This window comes from Adiantum capillus-veneris, chromosome 5 (genome assembly GCF_014529385.1).
Source record: "Adiantum capillus-veneris isolate H3 chromosome 5, ASM1452938v2, whole genome shotgun sequence".
NCBI lineage: Eukaryota > Viridiplantae > Streptophyta > Polypodiopsida > Polypodiales > Pteridaceae > Adiantum > Adiantum capillus-veneris.
In genome coordinates, this window is record NC_140935.1 from 65,012,515 (window position 1) to 65,038,827 (window position 26,313).

Below are 26,313 nucleotides of genomic sequence, written 5' to 3' on the forward strand. Positions count from 1 at the left end.
AAGTGAGTCTCTCTAAGGGAGATAAGAGGTTCCTCTTGAATGTCTCATGAACTTTTGAGAAGGAGAGGACCGAATCTCAATAGTGTACTACCATGAATACAAGAAGGACTCATCAAGAGTCACATGTATATGTATCTTGACAATGGAGAAATCTCTATCCAAATTTTGGGTGATTCCAAAGGTTTGAGAGAAAAAAATGACGAGGGTATGTAAGTGTGGCTCTCCCAAAGATATTCTATTTGTGTTGTGGTTCCTCGACAAGAAAAGGAAGAGATTCCAAGAACATGGGAGATGACCTTCTTGTGGCCAATGGCTCTTTACTAGTCTATGGTTTCGATAAAATGGCCAATGTGTTAACGGATAAAAAATTCAAAATATTTAGTAAGTTCATGGGAGAGAGATGCAAAGAAAGCCATGGAATGTGTCTCTGTTTGCACTCCCTTGTAGACGGACTTAAAATTGCAAAAGTATGTAGGTATGACCCTTGGTGACAACAATGAAGATCGGGGTTCTTATGTTTCATAATTATTGTCTATATGTGTTTGTGCATTTGATGAGGTGTATAGCACCTTTGCTTGTGAGTAGATGCAATACATATTATCTGCATATAAAGATAGATGCGCTGCCAATGCTGCCATGCATTTTATGGTTTAAGATTTAGAGCCTTGAACACACTTTGAAACCTTATGGGGAGAGCCTCTCACCCAAACTTTTGGTGTCAAATGATTCTAGAAAATCCCACGATTACATCATAACAGAATGTATAGACATGAATTGAAAAGGCCTTGCCAATGCCCTACATATCCTTCATAGAGAACTTACTTCCCAAATAATGATCAATCAATTGTTCTTGCAAAGTTGAGAAAATGACCAATTGGGTAGGCAAGAATAGAGACGATGGTCCCCTCTATTTTCTTGATATATAGTTCTATTCATAGCCAACGAATATAGTTCTATTCATAGCCGTTGGCTATTTTCCAAGGGTCTTAGGGGTCTTTAGGCCATTTCATAAAACCATTTTCCATAGGCTAAGCCCACAATTTTCAAGTTTTGTTAGGTTTGGCAGGTAGGGAGGGCCCAATCATTTTCAATTAGAATTTTGATGGAATATTTGAGGATGGTAAATCAGGGGCGAGGAATCGTGCTGGAATGAACGAAGAACAACGAAGCCTCATTTTTGAAGGACGCAAGGTGTGTTCAGTTACTGCGGCAATAGCTAGATTGTGCATGGCTGCCTAACTAGAGGGGCCAGGGGAGCTTTTACTCTTTTTTTAACTGCAAGGGAGATTATGATAGTAGCACACGTAAGTTTTTAGAGTGCCCAAAGTACTCAAGATCGGATCGTATGCTTGATCTTTTGAGAAGCTATATCCTTGATCCTTCTCACCTCCTTACCTCGGCACATGAAGAATCGAACTTTCGACCTCGTGGTCCATGCAAAACCTGGTTAGTTTGTGATGTAGCTTATTGCGTCCCATTGAGCGGACAGAGCAGTTGAAGCGAGAGAGAGCAAATAATTCCGCGCTCTCTCTCTCTCTCTCTCTCTCGTGCGCCAGGTTTTGCACGCCAGGCTGTAGCCAGCGCTGTTCTCACACTCACACACACACTCACACACGCACACACGATCAGTACAGCCATGGCGGTAAACAAGACAAAAAAGAGCTTTGTGAAAATGAAGAAAATTAAGGCACATCTTGTCGAATGCAGGAAGACTCAGAAGCTTGACATGAGGTACCTTCAACTTTTTATTTAGAAGTCTGCCATTTCCTTCTGTCGAAAACTTGAAAATTTTATGGTTGTGGCAGAAAATAGGCTTGCCTTTTTACAGATAAGGGGTCTGAGGTAGCTCACAATGGAGAGGGACAGAGCTAGTGGCGAGACAGGTATATGCATGGCAGAGTGGATCCAAAATAGAATGCACCACAGCAATGGCACACAGAGTGCGAAAAGCAAACATTTTTCCATAAACCACTTGGGCTCTCTTGCTGCATGGTTCTTGGCATCAAACTGCCTGCAATTTTGTTTGCACATACGTGAGGAATCCATATGTTGCTCCCTCTTTGTCACAGTTTTGGAAGGGATGTTTTTTTTGCTGCTAACAGAGAAGGCGAACCTTCGTCACAGCATCATCAGGCTTGAGTAGACGAGAATGCTGTCTTCTAAGGACTTGGAGTCAGCGACAACAGCCAAGCAGACAGAGACAAGACAATCTGTCAGCCCCTTTAAAGTCTACTGGAGATGCTAGTTACCAGCTTTAGATAGAGGAGAATAGCCCCCTGATAGACCTTCAGATGAGAGTTCATGTTTAGAGGTATAGATGCACAGCAGCCTGAGGTTCATTCCCTCGGAGGTTCCTCTCACAGCAGGAGTTACATCGGATGGTGGACAAGAGGATTTATAGTCTTCATAGAAGGAGCACCAGTTTTCCTTGCCATCGAAGGTTTCCTTAAACATGTCGATTTGGGCCAATTCTTTGCACAGGCCTGTGGAGACTTTAAATGAGCAGCTCAGGTATGGATTCTTGCAGATGGATTTGCTCCTTCAACATTATACCCACCAAGAGTGTTGAACTTGCAATATACCATGGTGCGCTTTCAGTTTGAGACTTTACACAATCATTTTGGGAGGTTGTGAAGGGTCTTGATGCTCTTTTTCATAAGGCAAGTATGCAAAGAAATCTTGTTGCATTATCACGAAAGCCACAGGTTTCAATAGTGTCTATGCATGAGTTGGATGCCATGAAGGCACAATATGCTGAAGATGAAGATTTTGCAAGAATGCACGATCAGCTGACTACTAGACAATGACATGAGGATTATGTTCGTAGGGATGGTTTCCTTATGATACATGGTAGACTATGTGTCACTTGAGACATAAGGTTTTGGTTGAAAGTCATGTTCCTCCATTTGCAAGGTATTGTGGTAATGATGCTAAATGAAAGTAGTGGAAACCTTCTTTTTAGCAAACTTTGAGACGAGATGTGGATGCATATGTTAGAGCATGCATAGTATGCAAGTTGGATAGGCAACCACCAGGATTGTTACAACCTTTGCCAACATGCCATGGTAGTATAATACTTGAAGATATTCTGCATAAATATGCTTGCCATGTGATCTAGTTTTATCTTTTCCTCACAAGAATGAAATGGGATTGCTTAGTGAACTTTCATATCATAGTCCAAATCCTATGTTGCCTAATTGTAATCTTGGAAGATCAAAGATAAAAATGCATTGGGATACTCTTCCGTGGCCAATTTGGCACCACAATCCACAATGCATTGTAATCAATCGTAACATAAGGATGGCGAGTCTATTTTGGAGAGGCTTTTTTGAGATGCTTTGAAAAGGCAAGGCGAAAGAAAATGAAGGGAAAAGAATGCTTGTTTCTAAAGTTAGTATGTGTTATTTTTCAAGTATTGGATAAGATCAGCAATGTAGCTTACGGGTTAAAGCTACCAAAGGTTGGAAGTTACACAATGAATTTCATGTGAGCCTTTGTAGGCCTTTTGTGGGTGATGTACTAGAAGATATGCGAGCTGAGGAACAGTCAGAAGTAGAGAAATTGGTCAAGATCTTAATTCTTGAGAAGATTTTGCCACATAAAGGAAGAAAAGTCAAGAGAAAAGTTGCAAACGCTATTTGGTCAAACTTAAGAACTATCCACCAGTAGATGCCAAAAGGATGGAAGGAGTTGAGTTAGCAAAGTCTTCTCATGTATTGCAACTTTATCTAGAGGCTTTCAACTTGAAACCTATAGTGACTTTTGGCCAAATCAAGCTGTGTGAAGCAAGGATTTGGAGCATTGCCGGATGCTCAAGAGGGGGGTAGTGGTGGTGCCTCTACTTCTCATGTTTAGGCAATTTTAATCCCATAGAAGTTAGTATTGCTTTATATTGTTGAGGATACAAAGTGGCTTCTATCTTGTAAATACATGTGGAAGCACACATATGTATTGTGTTACTTTGAAAAATATGTAATGTTTTGTGGCCCAAAAACTTGGGCTCAAATAAGATATAGTTAGCGCCTATATCAGCACAAAGAATTGTCGAAGGGATTATTGTTACAATTATCATTCAAAGACGTGTTGACATGAATTATTTCCACAAGCATGCAATTAAGGTCGCTTTAATCTTTCAAGAGGGGAGTATGTCATCAAGAGGTGTAACTTGGTGTCTCTTTATTCTATTTGGTTTTTGTCACGTGCACATGGCTTTGTGTGCCACGTGGACATGCTTCATCGACTTCCGAGCCAATTCTGTACCTATCCCTAGATAGGAGTATCTTGAATTTTAAAGAAATTAGTAGTCAAATTTGTGATCCTGTTTATAGGACCCCAAGGTAGTTAGGTACGTAGTGTTCGGTACAGATTCGGTTCGTAAGGTATGTAATACTGAATGGATTGAGTTTTTAGGTACGTAAAAATTCGTACTTTTTTTCACAAAGCATGAAACTGAGAGAGTCTTATATTATTATATATATGTCAACAAGACTTTAAATAAAGACTAGCAAATCAACAGTACACCATTACAAATGCCAAACACTGGAGTCCATGACTCTAATCGAACAATGAAAACACAAAGCTGAGATTAGCTAACCATTGACCAATGTCTACAAACAAATAATATCAGATGTCTATTGCCATGGTCACATAAAACTAAGAGGATCAAAATAAATACATAATGAATCATGAAAATGATAAATTCAAGACTGAACTTTGAAGTCCTACTCTAATAACTAGTAAGTACTACAAACCGCACATTCAGCACTGCACTCAAAAGCCATCATTATCATCAGAGGACGATGAAGATGATGATGATGACATTTCTCCCTTTGTGAGGCCATTGCACTCATCATCATACTCTGGCCCTGTAAATCCTGGGTCCTTTGCGGTGTTTGCATCATCCTCATGTGGATCACCCTGCTTTGAAGTCTGGATGAGATGAGTAACCGGGTTCGCTCGAATGAGAGGCCTACGTACTGGAAGCTTCCCAATCCGAATGCTCTCTTGTCGTGCCCTGTCAGGATCTGTAGCCTCGTGTTGGAGAGGGATGCTCAAGGCCCGATCGCGTGACCTAGTGACTCGCTTATCCACATTCTCCAACTCTCTATGAAGCTCTTGCAGTTATCTCTCCTGCTCGTTTCTGATACGAGTATACTGTAGGGTTTGGAACCATCTTCACCTCCGTAGAATCCACGTGCACCAACATTGACAAAATTTGAGAAAGATTTAAAGATACTTAAAGTAATTCAATCTAGTCTATCTACGAGTCTTTAGTGGACTAAAGCATGGAACAAAGTTCAAACTTGCTTGGGATTTCTGAAAGCATGGAAAGAGCGCACTAGCCTCATGTTTGCTCGGCAGTACACCAACTTCTCTAGCTGAGTCATGCTCAATTTGTTCTTGATCTTCGTGTGCACCAAGGAATAGGCACTCCAATTGCGCTCACAAGCACGAGTTGAACAATCCTGATGGCAATGTACACGAGGTGCAAATCTTTAGAGCACGAAAATGCACAAGGTCAACATTTTAGGCACAATTCACAAACATGTTACAACTTGAGTACCTGAGAGAGAATATGTAGAGTTAGCTTGTAGATCTGTGGAAGACCTTGTTTTCCATAGTTCTGTCACCAATTGAGGGGAAGCTTGGTAGCCTTAGGTCTCACCGCAACACTCCTCATGAAAGTAGGACCCAAGTTGTTCATGAAGCTCGACATTTCCCCATCTATGATGAGCTGCTCATCCTCGCTGAACATGAGATTGAGGTACTTCGAACGAAGGGTCAGCAAGGCCATGTCTCCCAAAAGTTCAGGCTTCTTGTAGAAGGGATGGAGTATAGCCTCCATCCCATGAATGGGACGACGCATATACTGCCATTGACTATCTACAATAGCCAGAATGTCGTTCCGTCTTCAAGTTCGAAGAACAATTATTGGACTTGATATTGGCAGATTGCCTATCATTCTAAAAAGAAAAAAGCCCATTAAGCAACCTAATGATTCTTACCGCTCCAGAGGGAGTGTCGTGCACGTCTCAATGTGTCCTCTCATTTGCATGAAAAGGTGAAATACTAGACTAAGGGTAAATCCCTCCAAATTTGTCACGCTTAACAGAACAAATAGTGGCTGAAGAGCCACGGAAAGCTATGCACCTCTGTCCAGAAGGCTTCGTCTAGAACCTTCCTTTGAATGTTCACCACCTAGATTTTATTGGGGTGACTGCTCTGTCAATGACTACTTTCTGCTCATCTAGCATACTTGTGCGCATCTTGTTGTAATCCAAGCTAGTCCACGACTCTGTGGGGCAACCCGAGAAATGGCTCTGACCATCTTCTTCCATTGATCTGTTCAAAGCACATTGAACGCAATATTGCACTCTACAAGAGTGCGAGCAATCTCCATCTCTGCTATCTTTTGTCTCTCTCTCACCCAAGACTGAGAGTTTACGCGTGAAGGCAACGTGGTCTGCCTCGGTGCATTGGTGGGAGCTGTAGATTGGTCATCCCCACTCCTCATCATGCCCTGCTACACGAGCTCTTTTCCTACTAGTGCCGGCACTGGAGGGCACTGTAGTCTGAGAGCCAGGACCCCAAGTAATGCATCTTGCAAGGCATCTTGTAAGGCATGTTGTGAAATCGAAGACCCCAAAGAAGGTGCACTCGATGCTGCGGAGAAATGCTCTCAAATTAGGTTTTCCCTGATTTGAGGTGGGATCTTCTCACAGCCATCGCAATGATTTGTCGTACCTATCCCTGTAAGATGCTTGAGAACACGAGTAATAGTACTTGTCTTGCATTCCCCACAATACTTGCACTGCCACTGACGAGTACCCGACCCTTGCTGACCTGGCATAGTAACTATTCTGATCACGTGGATGTGGATGTGAGTGTCCCACACTGGGTTGGGTTTGCGAGGCATTTTACCTGGAACTTGTAAGAGAGGAGCACACACTGATCAACTGCACAGTGCACAACACCTGCTAATTTCTAACCAGTCGCTCTTAAGACTCAGCCGGAGAAGGTGTTTTTCGAAAATAGGCCCAATCGGCTGAAATAGGGTAGGAATTAAAAAAAACAAAAAAAACACCCATACAGATCCGTACTGTACGGGTGTACTGTATGGATAGAATCCGTACGTACTTACGGATGCAACCTTGACAGGACCTGCACGTCTGGACGAGTCCCTTAGATTATGTTTTCCAATTTAGGAACCCTCTTGTATAAATGGTTTGTACAAGCGTTTTGACAGATGTTATTACACTTCGGTGGGCATTTGACCTGATGTGCATGTAGTTTTAGGTTAGAGGAATCCAACGAGTCATTCCCCGCATCAATAGTATTCCCAGGTTGGCAGATGCGCGACAGTTTCACCTAGAAACTTTGCCAAGTCAAGCTACTAATAAATCATTTGAAATGATTTATTTGTATAACTTTGTCTTCCAAGTTTGCCCTACCTAAGTCTAAGGGGTTCTTAAGAAGTAGCCTTACCCTATAAAAGAAGCAGATCAACCAGCGTTTCAAATCATTCAGAGCTAGCGCCAGAGATCAGCCCATTATTTCTGGCAAAGACCAACCCGACGTTTTTGCAGATTAGCCCTTGGCGTTTTTGCTTCCCCATCCGTGCTAGATCTGTTAAAGTTTCGGCATCTCAAGTGAACTGCCCAATGTGATCCCATTATTTAGTTTGGCTTTTAGGTATTTATTTTACTTATTTGTCAAAGTCTTAGGTAGGCAATTTATTGGGATTGCTATATAAGCAACCCCTTGCCTCCATTGTATACACATTCAATTATTCATTGCCAAGGTCGATTGGTTCAGGAGACTCTCTCTCTCTCTCAGGGCCATCATTGAGGAGGGCAGAGCACATAGGAGACGGATCTATTGTAGCTTTGTGGATTTTCGCAAAGCATTTGATATGGTACCAAGAGCTCGATCGATGCGCAGACTAAAGGAGATGCGGGTGCCCATAGAGGTGATTTGGGGGATTATGGCTTTGTACAGATCAATGATGGGAAATGTACGCACTCCGGAAGGGGTATATGATTTAGTTCACTCTACTATTGGAGTGAAACAAGGCTGTCCACTGTCTCCTACTCTATTTGGTATGTATGTTGATGAGGTGTCTGATTACATTGACAGAGAGGGTGACCGAGGTGCCCAGATGGTGGGGACGTGGATCCCATTGTTGCTATATGCTGATGATATTGTGCTGATATCTGACTCACCAGAAGGTATGCAACGACATTTGGATGCACTACGCGGTTTTGCAGAGGATAGTGGATTGTGTGTAAACCTAGGTAAAACCAAGGTTATGGTGTTTAACACCACACCGCAATGGGTCAGGAGATCAGTACCTACTCTCAACTATGGTCAGGAGACTTTGGAGTATACAGATGCATACACTTACCTGGGGTAAGTCTTTACTGGGCCGAGATTTTCTTTGAGAAGAGCAGCAGAGACTAGACTAACTAGAGCTGGTGCGGCTTTGGGAGTAATGGAGAGGATGTGTTCGCAGGTTCAGTTCCAGGAACCTAGGACAAAGTTATGGCTCTTTGATACTTTGGTTGCCTCTACTATGTTATATGGGGTGCAGGTTTGGGGACCTTCTGTAGGCCAGGATGGTTGGAGGCGTATGGAGAAGCCCCTGGTATCTATGATCTCTCGGATGATTAGAGCCAAGGCTTCCTTACCGCATGATATCATTCGAGCGGAATTAGCTGCCCCCCCTATGGAGATTGAGGCGCTTACCTGATCAGTCTCCTTTGTACACAGTCTGTGGGATACTACCAGAGACAGATATGCTAGGGTGGCTCTAGAGTCCTCCAGACAGTTAGCTCTTAATGGGGATACATCATGCTGGTATGCACAGATGGCATCATGGTTTCAGACACATGGTTACACCATGGACAGGTTGCCCTTTTTTCAATACTCTCTACAGGCACCCTTGAGGTCTCTGACGCGGGTAGAGATTAATAGACTCATTTGTCAGGATCTGATCTAGCTGGTCACGAGGAGGACATGGATAGAGCCAATATAGGAGTTGGGCACAAAGATGGCTTTCTATAGAGAGCATCTTCTCCACCTCACGGGGATGGGTTTGTGATTCAACCTAGCTATATGGACACGCATCTTTCTCATGGTTTGCGTTGTGCCATTGGCTAGATACGCACGTCCTCATATCAGCTCGAGATTGAGACTGGCAGATTCAAAGGGACACCAACAAATAGCAGGATATGGTGCTTATGCCATCTAGAGCCAAAGACAGAGGTACATTACATATGTCATTGCACAATGTACTATGAGATATTTCATTGTCTATTCAGAGAAGGTTTTGGACCTCTATCTAGGGTCATGAGTTATGAGGATCAGAGATGTCTTGGGCTATATCTACTTGAGTTACACAGGCATAGAGAAACTTTACTGAGGAGAGCTGAAGAGAGACAACCCCAGAGACAGATCACAGATTTCTTTACACTAGATATTGTACATCTAGAAGAACAGACAGCGGAGCAGCCAACAGTGGAGAGGTCTGCCCGCACTACTGGCATTCTCATAGGCCGAGGATTGGAGCTAGGGAGATCTAGATGACCCCGATGGAGAAGAGGAGCTCCACAGTTTCGAAGGAGGCTACAACAAAGGATTCGAGCCATACTTTTTCGTCGTCCGGAGTGCAGATGAAGATGGATCTTTATGAAGATGAATCTCTACTTCCCTCCCATATTGTCTACACATTGTACTACTTAGTTCACACATTTCACGCCTTTCACCTTTCACACCTATCAGCTTAGTTTAGGATTCTGTAGTATTTACATTTTGTTATCCTAGTTTAATTTATTTTGTTAATCTGACTTTGTATCAGATACACCGCATTGTAACTTTCTGGTCTCATAGGTCAGTTTGGCCTTTTGAAGACATTAATATAACATTTCATTTCATTTCATTCTCTCTCTCTCTCTCTCTCTCTCTCTCTCTATATATATATATATATGTATATATATATATATATATATATATATGTATATATATATATATATGTATATATATATATATATATGTATATATATATATATATATATATATATATATATATTCTTGAGCAACAGCTGAATAGATGGGCAGAGAGGGAGGGGATACGCGCAGCCAGGCAGGGTTGGTTCAAGAGGGGTTTTTCTACTCTTGACCATATCTTGACACTCAGAGCCATCATTGAGGAGGGTATATCGCGTAGGAGACGGATCTATTGTACCTTTGTGGATTTCCGCAAAGCATTTGACACAGTGCCTAGAGCTAGATTGATCCGCAGATTACAGCAGATGGGAGTACCCACAGAGCTCATTTGGGGGGTCATGGCATTATACAGGTCAGTAGTGGGGCAGGTACGCACCTCAGAGGGTCTATCCACACCGATTCACTCCACTATTGGGGTGAAGCAGGGCTGCCCGTGAAACCGGCCTGTACAATCCTAAGAGGGCGGTAGACTTTACTTCAAACCTTGATTTAGCTTTCACCCATTATTAGTCGTCTATTCTACCTGTACTTTCAAGACACAACAAAGGGGAGGGGGATACAGGCTGCTAGATTGCACCTATATGAGTAGACCGACACCAGATTGGCCCCTAACTTAGGCGTCCCTTTTGGTATTTCTTTATTGTTAACAAGAGGGAATAAACGCTATGGTTCTCTACAAGCTGCCCCGCACAAACTTGGCTAAATTTCAACTGGTCCGGCCCGATTTCGGCAGCATAACTGTACTAGGACCTTTCACAGTCAGTATTCCCACGCATTGACTGACTTTCCCGACGCATACGGGCACTTTGCAAAACCTGGCGAGAATCTGCAGCACGCTGAATTCTCTGTTTTCAGCCCCGAAAATGCGCCAGATCACCTGTACAGCGGTCTCCTCGCGTCCCCGAACCTCCTGGGGGTATTAGGGACCGTTTAGGGCCAAAACCCTAAACCTGCAAAAATACACAGCAGGCTGTAATTTACTGTTTCGGGCTCCGTTTCGCGTGCCGGTCGCATCTGTAGCAAGTCCTTGAGCTCCCACACATATAAGGCTACTTGCCCTTTGAATCGGACGAGATTTTTGGCGTGAAACCTCTCCGAATTCACCTGTACCTGCGGGGGGATTAGCCGCTAGCTAATCCAGTACCTGTGCAAGAGGCTCTTGCCTCGGCAATCGCTCATGAACCCACACAACTGTACATTGGTCAATTGAAAAGCCCACTAGTGGGGCATACATACTGCCATAGAGGAGAGAGAGGGCAATGGGTAGGGTGCAAGGCATCACTCCTGGCACCGCACTGTACATAGGAGGGAAAGCAAGCACTCCATAGCTCTTAACTTGTGACAAAATCTGAAAATGAGCCTCTCCCAGTTAAAAAATCAGCGCCACTTCTTGTTGCATGAGGAAAGTGCACCAGAATGTGCCACTTGGCGCATTTACAAGCATTTTCCCGTTTTGGGGTTGCCGCCTAAAAATCTCCCAACGGGTTGCCCAGTTGACTTCACGGCAGAGTAAGAAAATGTTCCCCTTGTCATTCCGGAGGTAATGACGCAAACACATTTTCAGGTCCCAAAATAGCAGTTCCTTAAATTTTAGGAGATGCTGCCATTGTATCTTTCTAGGTCATCTGACCCCCTTTGTACACTGCAGCCACACCCAGAACTGAAATGTAGCCTCTGTAGCAAAGGATTCTACTTTGGCTAGTCAATGACCCCACTTTGGCTAACCATAGTCCTTGTCTAACCTTAGTGCTCTCTTGCCCTCAGGCCTGGACTCCCTCTGGACAGTTCCACACTAGCTATGCAATGCAGGGCAGTTAGATTTCCCGAGGGGTGTTTCCAAAAAGTGAAAGTAAATAAATAATAAGAAAGAAATCAACAAAATGGATAGATAGTAGTCACACGCTGGTGACAGCCCGCTCTCTCCTACTCTAATTGGTATGTATGTGGATGAGGTTTCTGACTACATTGAGAGAGATGGTGATAGAGGTGCACAGCTGGCAGGGACATGGATTCCATTATTGTTATATGCTGATGATATTGTGTTGATCTCCGACTCTCCGGAGGGGATGCAACGTCACTTGGATGCTTTGAATAGGTTTGCTCAGGAAAATGGTTTGTCTGTCAACCTTGGTAAAACCAAGGTCATGGTATTTAATACCACCCCAGAGTGGATCAGGAGGTCAGCGCCACCATTCACATACGGCCAGGAGACTGTGGAGTATACAGATGTGTACACTTACCTCGGAGTGGTTTTTAGTGGGCCAGCATTTTCATTGAGGAGGGCAGTAAGACTAGACTGACCAGAGCCCATACAACATTGGGTAGATTGGAAAGGATGTGTTCACAGGTTCAGTTTCAGGAGCCTCGGACGAAGCTCTGGCTCTTTGACACTCTGGTGGCTTCTGCATTGCTTTATGGAGCTGAGATTTGGGAACCTTCATTAGATCATCACGGGAGGACAGGCCGCAGTGATGGATGGGGTGACATGGAGAAGCCTTTGGTCTCTATGATCTCGCGGCTCATTAGAGCCAAGGCCTGAGTACCACGTGCTATTGTGCGAGCAGAGCTAGCTGCCCCCCCACTAGTGGTTGAGGCGCTCACCAGATCGGTCTCCTTCATACACCGCATGTGGGAACTTCCCAGAGACAGATATGCCCGCCTTGCACTTGAGTCCTCTCGACAGTTAGCCATGTAGGGAGATACAGCATGCTGGTATGGGGAGATGACATCATGGTTTCAGGCGCATGGGTTCGGCATAGACAGATTGCCTCCCTTCCAGTACTCACTGGATGCACCCTCTCTAACTCTTACACAGTCCGAGATCACCAGGCTCATCCGCCAGGACTTGACTGAGCTAGACACCAGGAGGACATGGATACAGCCAGCACAGGAGCTGGGCACGAAGATGGCTTTCTATAGAGAGCATCTCCTCCAGCTTACGGTTGATGGTTTTGTGACGAGGCCCAGATACATGGACACCCACTTGTCTCATGGGATACGATGTGCTATCTTCACACCAGCTGCTGCGGATCGAGACTGGTAGATACAGGGGAGTACCAGCAGAGGCCAGGACATGCTCCTTGTGTGACATCGAGCCTGAGACAGAGTTGCACTACACATGCCACTGCCCCGTCTACTACGAGATACGAGGCCGCTTCCATTGCTTGTTCAGAGAGGGCTTTGGACCATTCTCCAGAGTCATGCAGTACGAGGATCAGAGATGCTTGGGTTTGTTTTTGCTCGAGCTACGCAGACACAGAGAGAGCATGATGAGAGAAGAGGCTAGCGAGTCCCAGAGACAGATCACAGTTTTCTTTGGAGCTGCCACTGGACACCCGGAGGAGTTACTACCACAGCAGAGCTCGTCGTCTCACACCAGAGGCACACTGATCGACCGAGCGATTGAGTTGGGAAGATCCAGACGCCCACGGCTGCGGAGGACTACACAGCATCGGTGGAGCTGCATCAGAGGATTCGGATCACTTTGGCTCGACATGCACGACGCTCGGTTAGACTACTGACCATGGAGGAGATTGATGAGATCCGCCAGCGACCGATGCTGGATCTCTTGTGATCTAGCTATCCCAGCTAGCTGCTGTTCACACCTAGTAGTTTAGGATTTTATTGTGACATTTGTCATTTCATTTTTGTCATTGTTGTCATCTTGTTACTCTGACTCTGACTTTGCATCAGATCTACCACATTGTAACTTTCTGGTCTCATAGGTCACTTTGGCCTTTTGAAGACGTTAATATAACATTTCATTTCATTTCTCTCTCTCCCCCTTGGTCTCTACGCTTCCTCATCGTCGAATTTGACATGGTATCAGAGCTTGTTGTAGCTCGTGATTGAGGGCCTTGGCGTGGAGGAGTGGTCTTGAAGAGGAGAAGAAGAAGAAGTGAGTTTCCCATCCTTGTTGCTGCCCTACAGCGTTTTAAAACGCTCTTGCGTTTGCCCTATCACTCCTGATGCCGCTACTGTCCCAAGCGTTTTAAAACGCTGCCCTATTTCCCTCGCCAGCGTTTTCAAAATGCTGCCCCGCAGCATCTGTTCCCTCCCCTGCGCTAGCGAGTGCTTTGAAACGCCCCCTGCAGCACTGCCAACCTCTCTGCCCTGCTATGTTTTGAGACGCCGGCAGTCATCGAACTCCCCCCCTGTCCCTTGTGTTTTGAGACGCCCCAGGCGACGTCACCCAACCTCCTACAGGCAGCATCTTGAAACGCTGCTGCCTTGGTGCAGCTTGGCATCGGCGCTCTCCCCTTGGACAACCGCGTGTTTTGTGCTGTGAACACCTAGGCGTGGGCAGTATATGGCCAAAGAGAGGGACTTGGGGTGGTAGTTTGGAAGAAGGATTTGCAAAGGGCATCAAAAGGATCCGGATCGACTTTTGGCAGGTTGCAAAAGTCCTCGAGGGTGTGAAACGGCTTAGGAGACGGGTGAGCAATTGCAGATTTTGAGGATGGGCATGGAATTTTTTCGGCTTGGGTGCGGCAAAGAAGGTGGGATTTGTGGAGCGGCTCAGAAGTACCAGAGAGGAGTGGAATTTCTTGGAGGAATTATGCGGCTCTTGGAGTGCGAGAAGGAGTACCAGTTTCTAGATCTTGCAACTTCAAAATGGCCTCCCCTTGCTTGAGCAGGGATTGATGGCCACCAAGGGGTAGATAAGGGGCTAATTTGCGCTCCCAATGTGAGAGGAACGAAGGGCCGAAAACCCAAATGATAATGGAGCCAAAAATAAACAGAAATAGGAGCACTCAATGCGACGAGGGAATGGCTGAGGAGAGGCTCGATGGGCTGCCGAAGTACCGGGTTGCAGCATGGAAGATAGCAATAGCAAATCCAAGCAACCTCCATCGATGGAAAGGCTGAAAACTGAAAACGTTGGATGCTAGGGCTGATCTTGTCGAAGTCGACGATGCGGAAGATTAGAGACCGAGGAAAGAAAGAAAGCTTTATTAACGTCTTCGAAAGGCCGAACTCGACCTATGAGACAATATCATATACATGTGTTGATGCTCTAGGCATCGGAAAATAAAAAAAAAAGGTACAAACTGAAATGAGCCTGTACTATGCAAAAGGGTGTGGTAGGGTGGTGCATGTGGTGTACAATGTATAGTGTGGGTCCTCGTGTCGAGGTGTGCTCACGCATCATCAGGCTCAACTAGGGGCTGCAAGGTGATACCACCATGAGATGATAGGGAGGGTATTTAAAAACAAGCAACATATGTAGGGTAGAGAATGTGGTACATCGGTGGTGGCCTGCTCAGGTATCTCTGGAATGCTGGATCCCCTGGTGCTGGTACATGACTCTGCTCTAGATACTGATGGTGTAGAGCTAGTATCCTCGAGATCTCCCTCTGGTGATACCCATGTGTCCTGTATCCTGGGAGCCTCGGTCTCCGACGTGCCCTCTGAGACTCTGCCTGCTGAAGGGTAAGCCCTCTGCTCTGTGTAGGTAGTGTGGGGGGTCTGGCAGTGCTCGTTGGAAAAACTCTGTGATGGTAGTCTGTGTCCTGCTATCCTGACTCTGGGGTGGCTGTAACAACTGCTCTCGAACCTCTAAAGACGCAACCAGGAACTGGCCAAACCTCCTCTGCTCTCGGCCTATCATATGTTGCTATAATGAGTCTCCAATGCCATATCTCTCTCTCAGTTCTGTATATGCTGGGCATCTCATGACAAAATGCTCCTCACTCTGCACCTCTGTTTGGCAGAATCGGCATGTACGCTCCTCTTGTGGTATGCCTCTGGCTCTGCCACTCTCAATCTCTAGCTGATGTGATGACACTCGTAGCTGGCCAATGCTGACCCGAAGTCGGTGTGGCATGTACTCCTGCATGTATATTGGAATCTCAATGAATCCTTGCTCTGAGAACCTCAGAAAATGCTCATAGTAATATAGCATTTTAGGAGGTAGGGTGTCTGTGGGCCTGCGCCATGTCCTCTGAATATATGTATGCCATATCTCCTGTCTGATGACCCTATTCCTCTCAGAGCGTGAGAGGGAATAGGTCGGGACCTGGGTGTCATACTGGAGTGGTGGTAGTCTATCGATATGAAAACCGTGCTGAGCTAGCCAATCTCGTGTTTGGGCATACCATGAGCTAGTGTCCCCTGCCTGTGCCATCTCTCTAGATGCAATGAAGGCTCTATGAGAGATCCTATCTGGATCCATATCTTTGAATCTGTGAAGAAGGAAAACAGTCTGAAAGAGTGCCTCTACCAACATCGGTGGTGCAGCCAGCTTAGCTCTAATAATGTCGCGTGGAACTGATGGCTTGGTGCGAATCATCCTGGAGATCATAATAATCTGTTGGCCTCTCTATTTGTGTCCATACTGAGTCTGCCAGTCCTTGTCCCCAAATGGCCGAGGCATACATGAGTGCAGGTGTGACCAGTGTGTCAAAGAGCCACCCCTTCGTCCGGGCTCCTGGAAGTGGGCCTGGTGGCACTGTCTCTCCATCATAGCTAGTGATGCGTATCCTCTGGTAAGTCTATCTCTGGCCGCCTGTGTCATGGAGAAGGTCCCTGATGCTACGGTGAATGTAACCCCCAGATATACATATGAGCCTGTCACCTCTATATCCTGTCCAGCTACTGTAAATCTACTATGTCGGCGAATCTGAGCCGATGTATGAAATATGAGAACCTTGGTCTTGCCAAGGTTCACCGTGAGTCCTCTCTGTGAGCAGAAATCATCTAGGGCCTGCAAATGTAGCTGTAGTCCCTCTGCCGTCTCTGACATCAGGACAATATCATCTGCATATAAGAGTATGTGTACAGTAGTCCCTGCAATATCCACACCCTCTCCACCCCTGTGCAAGATGAAGTCTACAATCTCGTCAATGTATAGACCAAAGAGTGTAGGTGATAGAGGGCAACCTTGTTTCACACCAATGGTGCTCACAAGGGTGTCAGATAATCCACCTGGGCATCTCACTCTGCCAGATACATGCTCATACAATGCATAGATCTCCCATGCCATCTCCTCTCCAATCCCAAGCGCAGCCAGGCGTCTGAAAAGTCTCTCTCTAGGTACTGTGTCAAATGCTTTGCGGAAGTCCACGAAGCAGCAATATAATCTCCTCTTCCTCACCCGTGTCTGGTTGATCAGACAACGAAGGGTGAAGATATGATCAATAGTAGAGAAAGCTCAGCGGAAGCTTGCCTGTCCTGGTGTGCTCATGCCCTCTCCCTCTGCTAGAGAACTGAGCTCCTCCTCTAAAACCGCGCCATATAGTTTGGCCAGTATAGGACCAATCATGATAGTGCGATATGTGCTAGGATCCATGGCATCCCTAGATTTGTGGATAGGCACGATGGTGTGCTCTGTCCACGACTCTGGGAATCCCTCTGAAAGCGCGCGGTTGAAGAGGTGGGAATGAGTGGTGCCAATGCATCACAACCATATATAAGATGCTCTGCCTGTAGGCCTGCATGATCTCTAGCCCTCCCATGCTGTAGGTGGGATATAGCTTTCTTCACCGTGTGGGTGGTGAAGAAAGTAGATGATGTGGGTTGGGTAGCCGATGGCGTAGGTATGGGTGGTTGTCCTGGGATCTCGTATAAGCTCTCAGCATGTCTGTGCCATGTCGTTGGGTCCTAAATAGGAGTGGATGGCCTGGGAGGTCTGATCCGGCGCCATGCCTCAGCACTATCCTGGCTCATGAGTAAATGATAGATGTCCCAATACTGGTGCTCCTCCCACTCCTGTCTTTTATGACGGGTAAGTGTCTGCATCCTGCGCTGAGCCTGGCGATGTGTAATCTCCCCTCTGATCTCCAATATACGTAGGTGTCTGTGTAGATCTCGACATTCGTCGTCGTACCACCTGTTTTGTGGCATAGTGCCAGTGCGTGGAGGGTGTGTGTGTATGCGATGTGGGAAACTTTGAGTGGTTGACTCGTGTAAGATGGATGTAATGTGTGTGGTGAGTGTGTCCAGAGGTGTTGTGGGGTCTAAGTGTATAAGGTGCTCATGCAGGTGATGTATATAAACAGGAGTGAGCTCATGAGTGAAAGAAATGGTAGTGTAAGTGTGAGGGGGGAGGCGGGGGGGTCAGCAAGCTGTGTAGCAAGAAGGGAAAATGTAAGATAAGTATGATCCGCCCCTATCGGTGTGCGTGCAACGCTGAAGGAGTGTATAAGCTTTGTTGTCTGGGTAGAGCCCAACAAATAATCCACTGTGCTCTCTCTGCCACTGTGTGGGAAGCAAGTGAATCCCCCAGAATCTGGCCACCTTGCCATCTGGTTATAAATAACGAGATGGTGCCTGCTGCCAAGCTCAAGAAGGTGTCTGCCATATCCAGTGTTGTCCTGTCCCCCATCTGCAGACACTCTACTCATCCCCATGTCCTCTGCATCAAGTGCCCTCATGATCTCCGGCTGCTCCATATCTCCATATCATAGATCTCACACTGTCGGCTCTGTGTCCTCCCGTTGAATTCCCCCATGAGGAGGACTTCCCCGAGTGATGTGTAGTGAGAAATGTCCTCCGACAGTCGAGAGTAGGGGTCCTGGATAGCATCGTGATCCATGTGGTGAAAAGTAGCATATGGCAATGTATAGCCCTCTCTCGTGGGTGAGCTCTAGCCGTACCCACATATAGCATGCCTCCTCGTCTCTACTCATCACCTGTATCCGGTTGTGTAAGCTCTGTCTGAATAGTATGGCCACCCCTCCTGACCCCCGAGCTGTACTCTGTCTGGTGATGGTCCTGTAAGTCGACTCCCACTGAAATCCTGTGACTACAGGTAGTCCTCTCTCTGGGCTCTCATGTGTCTCCGTAAAACATACAAAGTCATGCTCACTGATGATCTCCTCTAGGCGCTCCGGATGTGTCCATATAGAACCATTGCAGTTCCAGACTGCCCCTCTGAGTGGTGTCTCCTGTGCTAGTGTATGTGTCTCATAGGTCCCGAATCCCTGTGAGATTGGGCGGCCGTCGATGAAGATTCTACCATCTCGAAAGAAGGCCTTTTTACCTTCTTTCCATGCCTGAAGGACCCTGGGCATGCATGATTTCCTGTGCTCGATTTGCATCCTAGTGAGGTCCTCGTCCATAAACATATGGCCGCCCTGGAGGCCTCGTAAGAGCACCCTTTTGCGGAAAAAGGTGGTGCAGTCCTCATCTCCTCCTAACTGCATGATCAACGGGCGAGCTCTCGAGTGGTGTCACGGCCAGCTCGCCATGCCTTTGTAAAAGGCATATTCTCTTTGTAGCCTAGGTGGCTACAAAGCTCTCGTGCATCCTCCTCTGCTGAAGGTCCCTCTTTAAGGCCAGTGATCCTAACATTGTGTTCCCTCATATGGCGCAATCGCTCCTCCTCGAGAGTAAGCTGAACCCTCAAGTGCTCTCCCATGTGAACCTCCTCGCATACCTCCTCCTTGATATTCTTTTTAACTACTTCCACCCATCCCGATTGTTTGGCCTCCATTTCTGTCTGGATCTCTTCTTTGATGTCTGCTTTCCATTTATTTTTGATCTCTACTTCTATATCTTCGAAGCTCAAGATTTCCCCCTCTTCCCTGGAGATCCGAAGGTGGTTGATGCTTTCTTGTATACGGTGTATCTCCGTGTTGGATGTGTCACGGAGTTCTTTGAATTCTTTCTTCCAGGCCTCCTTTTCTTCTGTGAGGCCTCTGATGTTATCCTCCATCTGCTTCATCTTTTCTGTCATCCTCCTTACTTCGGCGTTCAGTGCCTTGTCCGCATCTTTCTTTGCCTGTGTGATAGCTCTGGCTATCATGTCCTCCACTTCTTTCCTGTCAAGAGGTGCCATGGTCGAGCTCGGGGAGGCGAGGCTGAGCACACGGGAAGCCTAGTGTTTACAGCCCATCCCCTTGAATGTTGAGTTGCTAATGGATATGGGGGTGGCCTGGGCTGCCCGTCTTTGGGCTGCTGTGATGGTGGAGCTGCGGCACAATGCAACACAAGGCGAGAGGTGTGCAGGGGCGAGAGGTGGGCTGAAGGCGAGGGGTGCGTTGCTGAGGAGGCGAGTGGTACGAATGGTGTAGGCTGGGCGATGGCTGGCGGGAGGTGCTGCGCGAGCGGGCAGGGTGGCAGGAGGTGCTGCGCAAGCAGGCAGGGTGGCGGGCAGAGACAGGGTGGCGGGCAGGGTGGCAAGAGAGAGAGAGAGAGAGAGAGAGAGAGAGAGAGAGAGAGAGAGAGAGAGAGAGAGAGAGAGAGAGAGAGAGAGAGAGATAGATAGATATGATATGATATATTAACGTCTTCAAAAGGCCAAAATGACCTATGAGACCAGCTGATACAAAGTGGTGAAACTAGTACAATGTCTGAATACAAAAGTACAAAGGTACTGAATGCAAAAAAATAAAAATGAGAAGTGAGTAGTGACAATGAAAATGAAGTGTAGAGGAAGTTCTCAATGACACCGGATGTCGTGCTAGGATGTCCCTGATCCTCTCCTAAAGTCTCCGTCGATGGAGTGTGCTCCTGTGTCTCGGTCGTGGTCGCCTCGATCTCCCAAGCTCAATCGCCCCGTCAATGAGGGTGCCTCTGGTATGCACTCGGGCACAACTCTGCGTTGGTGGCTGCTCTCCTGGCTTTCCCGATCCAAAGAAATCTGTGATCGGTCTCTGTGACTGTCGTGTCCCATGTTTCCTCAACAGACTATCCCTATGCCGCTGTAGCTCAAGTAGATATAAGCCAAGGCATCTCTGATCCTCATACTTCATGACTCTATCTAGGGGTCCAAAGCCCTCCCTGAATAAGCAATGGAAGCGCCCTCGTATCTCATAATACACAGTGCAGTGGCATATGTAATGTAACTCTGTCTCTAGCTCTGTACGGCATAATTTACATATCCTGCTCTCCGGTGGTATCCCTATGAATCTGCCCGTCTCAATCTCCAAATGGTGCGAGGATGTGCGGATCTGACCTATAGCGCATCGCAAACTATGAGACAGATCAGTGTCCATGTAGCTCGGACGAATCACAAACCCATCTCTCGAGAGTTGGAGAAGATGCTCCTTGTAGAAATCCATCTTCGTGCCCAACTCCTGCGCTGGCTCTACCCATGTCCTCCTGGTGTCCAACTGTATAAGATCCTGACGAATAAGTCTAGTGATCTCCGTCCGTGTGACTGGTAGTGAAGGTGCATCCAAGGAATACTGAAAAGGAAGCAGTCTATCTAGGCTGAAACCATGCCTCTGAAACCAAGAGGTCATCTGCGCATACCAACATGAAGTGTCTCCCTGCGTCGCTAACTGTCTAGAAGACTCCAGAGCCAATCTAGCGTATCTGCCTCCACGTGTATCCCATAGGCTGTGCAAAAAGGACACTGATCTGGTAATAGCCTCAATCTCTATAGGAGGGGTTGCTAGCTCCGCTTGAATAATCGCATGTGGTACAGAGGACTTGGCTCTAATCATCTGAGAGATCATAGATACCAAGGGCCTCTCCATGTTCCTCCACCTGTCATTATCCACAGATGGTCCCCACACTTGTACCCCATAAAGCATAGCTGAAGTAACCAAAGTATCAATAAGCCATAGCTTTGTTCGTGGTTCCTGAAACTGAACCTGCGAACACATCCTCTCTAGCCCTCCCAATGCTGCATATGCTCTAGACAGTCTAGTCTCTGCTGCTCTCCTCAGAGCAAACCTCGGTCCCGAGAATACCACCCCAAGATATGTATATGCATCTGTGTATTCCGCAGTGTCCTGACCATATACGAGTGTAGGTGCCGATCTCCTGACCCATTGCGGAGTAGTGTTAAACACCATAACCTTGGTTTTACCAAGGTTCACAGACAATCTACTATCCTCCGCAAAGCTGTGTAATGCATCCAACTGTCTCTGCATGCCCTCTGGTGACTCTGATATCAACACAATATCATCAGCATATAGTAACAAAGGGATCCATGTCCCTGCTAGCTGAGCACCTCTTTCGCCTTCTCTGTCAATGTAGTCAGAAACCTCATCTACATACATACCAAATAGTGTAGGGGACAGAGGACACCCCTGCTTCACACCAATAGTGGAATGCACAATGTCAGAAATCCCCTCAGGAGTGCGTACGTGGCCAATCACTGAGCCGTATAAAGCCATGATCCCCCAAATGATCTCTGTGGGCACTCTCAACTCCTGTAACCTGCGCATCAATCTGGCTCTCGGTACTGTGTCGAATGCTTTGCGGAAATCCACAAAGCAACAATACATCCGTCTCCCATGTGCCCTACCCTCCTCAATAATGGCTTTGAGTGTAAGAATATGGTCCAAGGTGGAGAAACCCCTCCTGAATCCAGCCTGTCTTGCTGCTCGTATGCCCTCAATTTCTGCCCATTTACTCAGTTGCTGCTCCAGGATGGACGCATACAACCGTGCTAATGTGTGCCCTACCGTAATAGTACGGTAATTCCCTGGTACCTTGGGATCCCCTGCTTTAAAGAGAGGTACAATAGTAGATAAACTCCAAGACCTGGGCAGTCCCTCACACATGACCCGGTTAAACAACCGCGCAAGAACCTCTGACAATAAATCTCTGGCATGTATCAAGTGCTCTGCCACCAAACCATCATGATCATATGCTCTCCTAGTCTTCATCCTGTCAATGGCCTTCTTCACCATCTCAGTGGTAAAGAAGGTACTGGTGTCTGGGCATGGCTCTGGGGGGTCTGGTAGAGGCGGTTGCCCCGGTATTGTATATAATGATGCTGCATACTGACCCCAAATTTCGGGAGAAGTAATCACTGGAGGGGGGGAGTGCTCATGGAAGAAACGCCAGGCCTTCCCTGAATCTCGACTCAAAAGAGCTGATACAAATCACGTTCCAACTGGGCTAAAAAGGCCCGCTTCTTCCGTCGTACTAGACGCCGAAGAGCAATCCGAGACTGTTTATATGTGATCACCCCAAGTACAAGCTCGCGCTGAATCTGAGCTCTCATCTCTCTGCACTCATCATCATACCAACTGTTTTGAGGTATGCTCCCAGAACGTCTTCTCTGATTTGGTCGAGTATGTGGGTATGCCTCTGTTGCTGCCCCATGCAAGATCTCAGTCAATAGAGTAGTAATCTCCTCCACAGTATAAACTGGCTTGGCTGCCCACATCCGTCTGTAGATCTCCTCTACATACACCGAGTCGGTCTCTGGTGTAAAAGCATATCGTGTGTGTGCAATCCTTTGTGGTGTCTGAGAAGCACTGTACTGGAAGGAGACTGAAAAAGTCAAAAGAGCATGGTCCACTGCTATTCCAACAGGTCTAGATCCCACACTAAGATCCTGAATACTAGAAATGAAGCTCGGTGAAGTCATGACATGATCCACTGTACTAGCCCCATGTCTGTGCGGAAAGCATGTAAATCCCCCAGAAGAAGGAAAAATCTCTATTCCATTAAGTATGGCCAAACCATGCATAGCCGTCATCTCCATGAGATATCTCCCATACTCTGTATGCTCCCTATCTGTTGAGTGTCTGTCAAGCCCCATCTCCGAAATATTCACTTCTCTGAGTATCTCCTCTGAGGTATCATAGAATACGGTTTGGAAGTTGGCCGTCCTGGCATTAAAGTCTCCCAGGAGAATGATATCTCCATCTCTAGAAAACTCCTATATGTCATCATCAAGTATAGAGAAAGGAGATTGTCCTCTGGGTGAGGCATAGACTGAAGTACTAGGGGGAAAGTAACATATAGCAATATATAAGAATCTGCCCGTCTCAGCTCTTAGTCTCACCCACATGTATCTCGCCTGGTCATCTCTCCGAACTATTTGTAATAGCGGCTGCAATTCCTCCTTGAATAAGACAGCTACACCTCCTGAGCCCCGGCTCCCGTGCTGGGATCTAGCATCTGGTCTACAAGCTGTTTCCCATAAATAACCAGTCACACGTGGCATCAACTGTCCAGACATCAAATGCGTTTCTGAGTAAAAAACAATGTCTCTATCTCTGAAGCTATCCTCAAAAGCACTCACATCCAACCTATAAGATCCATTACAATTCCATGCCGCCATCCGGAGTGTGGTCCCATAGGTCTCGCACCGTCATGCTGTGCGCTTTTCCAAAACCACTACTTTCCCTCCTCTATAAAATGCAATTTTTCCTTTCTCCCTTGCTACCTTAATCTCTGGCATCAACTCTTGCATATGTGTTATTTGCGCCAAAGTAAGGTCATCCCCCATAAATATCCCTGTGTTCTTAAGTGCTGGTCTCTTCTTTAGGAATTCCTTCCTTGATTCCATAGTTGGGAATCTCAAAATAAGTGCTTTCTCTTTGACATTTCCCTTTCTATCAATTCCCTTCTTTCAAACTCTCTAAGCACCTGTATGCGTAGGTTCCGGGATGCCCATGCGTTGCAAGAGTTCCTTCACCTCATCCTCTACATTTCCATTGTCTTTGATACCTGTAATACGCACATGTAGGGCTCTATTCTTCCTCTTCTGTTCCTCTTCAATGGTCATATTGATGATGGTAGAAGTCTGTACGGCTTCTGGCATCTAGGCCTTCCCTTTCTTTGCACCCGCAATCCATTTTTCTGCTTCGTCAACCTTCTCTTGTGTTTTAAAAAGGCGCTCCGCCCATGAAGAGGCCGCTTTCGAATTTTGCTTTCCCCTTTGCGCAAAGTTTCCACTTGCTCCTTAATTTCCTCAAGCTCCTTCAACATCGAAGGCTGATTTTCCCTCTCCATTTTGGGCATAATCTTGCAAGCTGCAAGCTCCCCTTTAAGCTCTTCAATCACTGCATCCTTTTCCTTTATGCACTTTTCCACATTTGTTTTCCAGGCATCAAAGCTTGCAATTGCCTCATCTAATTTTTTCTGCATAATACATTCCATAACATTCACTTCTGCCCGCACTAAATTCTACATCTCCCCTTTCAAGGATGCGTACATCTCATCATGTTTACCAAGCATCGCTTCATCCAATTCTTTCCTCATATCTGCATACATAGAATTCTTATAGTTATCCACATTTGCATACATCTCTTTCCTAATATCATCTCTCATAAAGCTGAGCTCTGATTTAATCATTACTTGAATTCTTTCCATTAATACATCATCCTTGACTATGATGGTTTTCCCTGCCCGTAAAGAACCTGGCGAGAGTATACTTTCTCTGTTCCTCCGCTTGAAAGTCGCTTGCATTTTTTGTGGGGTGACGAAGCTACTTGTATCATCCAACTCATGTGGTTGGTCCATCCTCAGAGAAAAACTCCCTTGCTGCGTATCTGCTGCTCAGCACGTGGTCGTCACTTGCTCTCTGCTCCTTGTGCGTGTTACTCAGGCCAACACAATCGACACTGCTCAATCCAGCATGCGGCCTGCTGAACCTCAAAGCTTGCACACGCTTTGCCTGCAGTAGACTGTTTGCACGCGACCTAAGGTACTGTGTGCACGGGCGCTATCTACCGTGTGCACATTTTGAATTTTTTTTGCAGGCCCGAGTAAAATGTGACTGCGCGTTGTCTGCTGTCTGTCTGCCCTGCAACGTACCTGCGGGCTGGGGGGTGGGGGGGGGGTGGAGACGCGCGTGCTGTCACACTGTTGGGATGGATAGAGACGCGCGTGCTGTCACACTCAGAGAGAGAGAGAGAGAGAGAGAGAGAGAGAGAGAGAGAGAGAGAGAGAGAGAGACTCTTGAACCAATCAACCTTGGCAGTATATACAATGGAGGCAAGGGGTTGCTTATATAGCAATCCCAGACTTTGACAAATAAGTAAAATAAATACCTAAAAGCCAACTAAATAATGGGATCACATTGGGCAGTTCACTTGAGATGCCAAAACTTTAACACCCTCTCTGCAGCTCATAGTGGACATCAATAGTGAGACCAAGTTGATGAAGAAGCTACCATGGACACCCCAACACCGGCCTGGATACTCGATACACCTCGGTGCTTCTCTCCTCAACTTTGTACCTCAAAGTAATGCCATCTTGAGCATCAGTTTCCTTTGTAGAAACTTTGAATTGTAGACCATGCTACATCCAATAATCCCCATTCGTGAACTATGAACGCATCACGTCCAAAATATAAAACTCCAAGATAATGAAATGTGGAACTCATCCTGTCCATGATCTGACCAACAACAATGGATTGGTGCACTCATCCATAGTGTTTTAGACGTTTGATTGGTTCCATGCCAGATGCATGTGCAGTGAACTCCGACCTACGGGTCCAAACACCGATAACTTGAACTCCAACACAAGGGTCCAAATTAATTATAGGGAGCATTCATTGCTTGTCCCTCTCTGCCACTCACAACCTCTCTCTGACTGAAGCTAGTGGTGACACATGTAATTTGACTAGAAATCTAACGTCGAGGCCACTGTGGCCTCCGCCACATGTGC

At 46.4% G+C, this 26,313-nt stretch overlaps 2 protein-coding genes across 2 annotated transcripts in view; one reads left to right on the forward strand and one right to left on the reverse strand.

Moving 5' to 3' along the window:
• Positions 1-1,336: 1,336 nt before the first annotated feature.
• Positions 1,337-26,313, forward strand: part of LOC147457446 (dynein regulatory complex subunit 7-like) — a 318,156-nt gene continuing 293,179 nt past the window's right edge. Inside the window, exon 1 of the mRNA XM_086512336.1 lies at positions 1,337-1,731. Coding sequence (XP_086368462.1) covers positions 1,637-1,731 — 95 coding nt within the window. The 5' untranslated portion in view covers positions 1,337-1,636. The remainder of the gene's footprint in view (positions 1,732-26,313) is intronic.
• LOC147457447 (uncharacterized) lies at positions 16,328-24,427 on the reverse strand. Its single transcript, XM_086511882.1, has 6 exons — positions 24,289-24,427; positions 24,086-24,156; positions 23,717-23,866; positions 20,560-21,689; positions 20,229-20,257; positions 16,328-16,899 (listed from the first exon to the last, which is right to left on the reverse strand). Exons 1-6 carry the CDS (start codon positions 24,425-24,427, stop codon positions 16,328-16,330), a joined length of 2,091 nt encoding a protein of 696 aa, XP_086368008.1.

Excerpts from the sequence above, each read along its gene's own strand:
- LOC147457447 (XM_086511882.1), bottom strand. The coding sequence starts at position 24,427 with ATGACCATTGAAGAGGAACAGAAGAGGAAGAATAGAGCCCTACATGTG. Across the intron at positions 24,157-24,288 it reads CCCGGAACCTACGCATACAG|GGATATTTATGGGGGATGAC; the intron begins GTGCTTAGAGAG and ends TTAAGAACACAG. Across the intron at positions 20,258-20,559 it reads TCGGGAAAGCCAGGAGAGCA|GTCATTTTGGCCTTTTGAAG; the intron begins GCCACCAACGCA and ends CTGGTCTCATAG.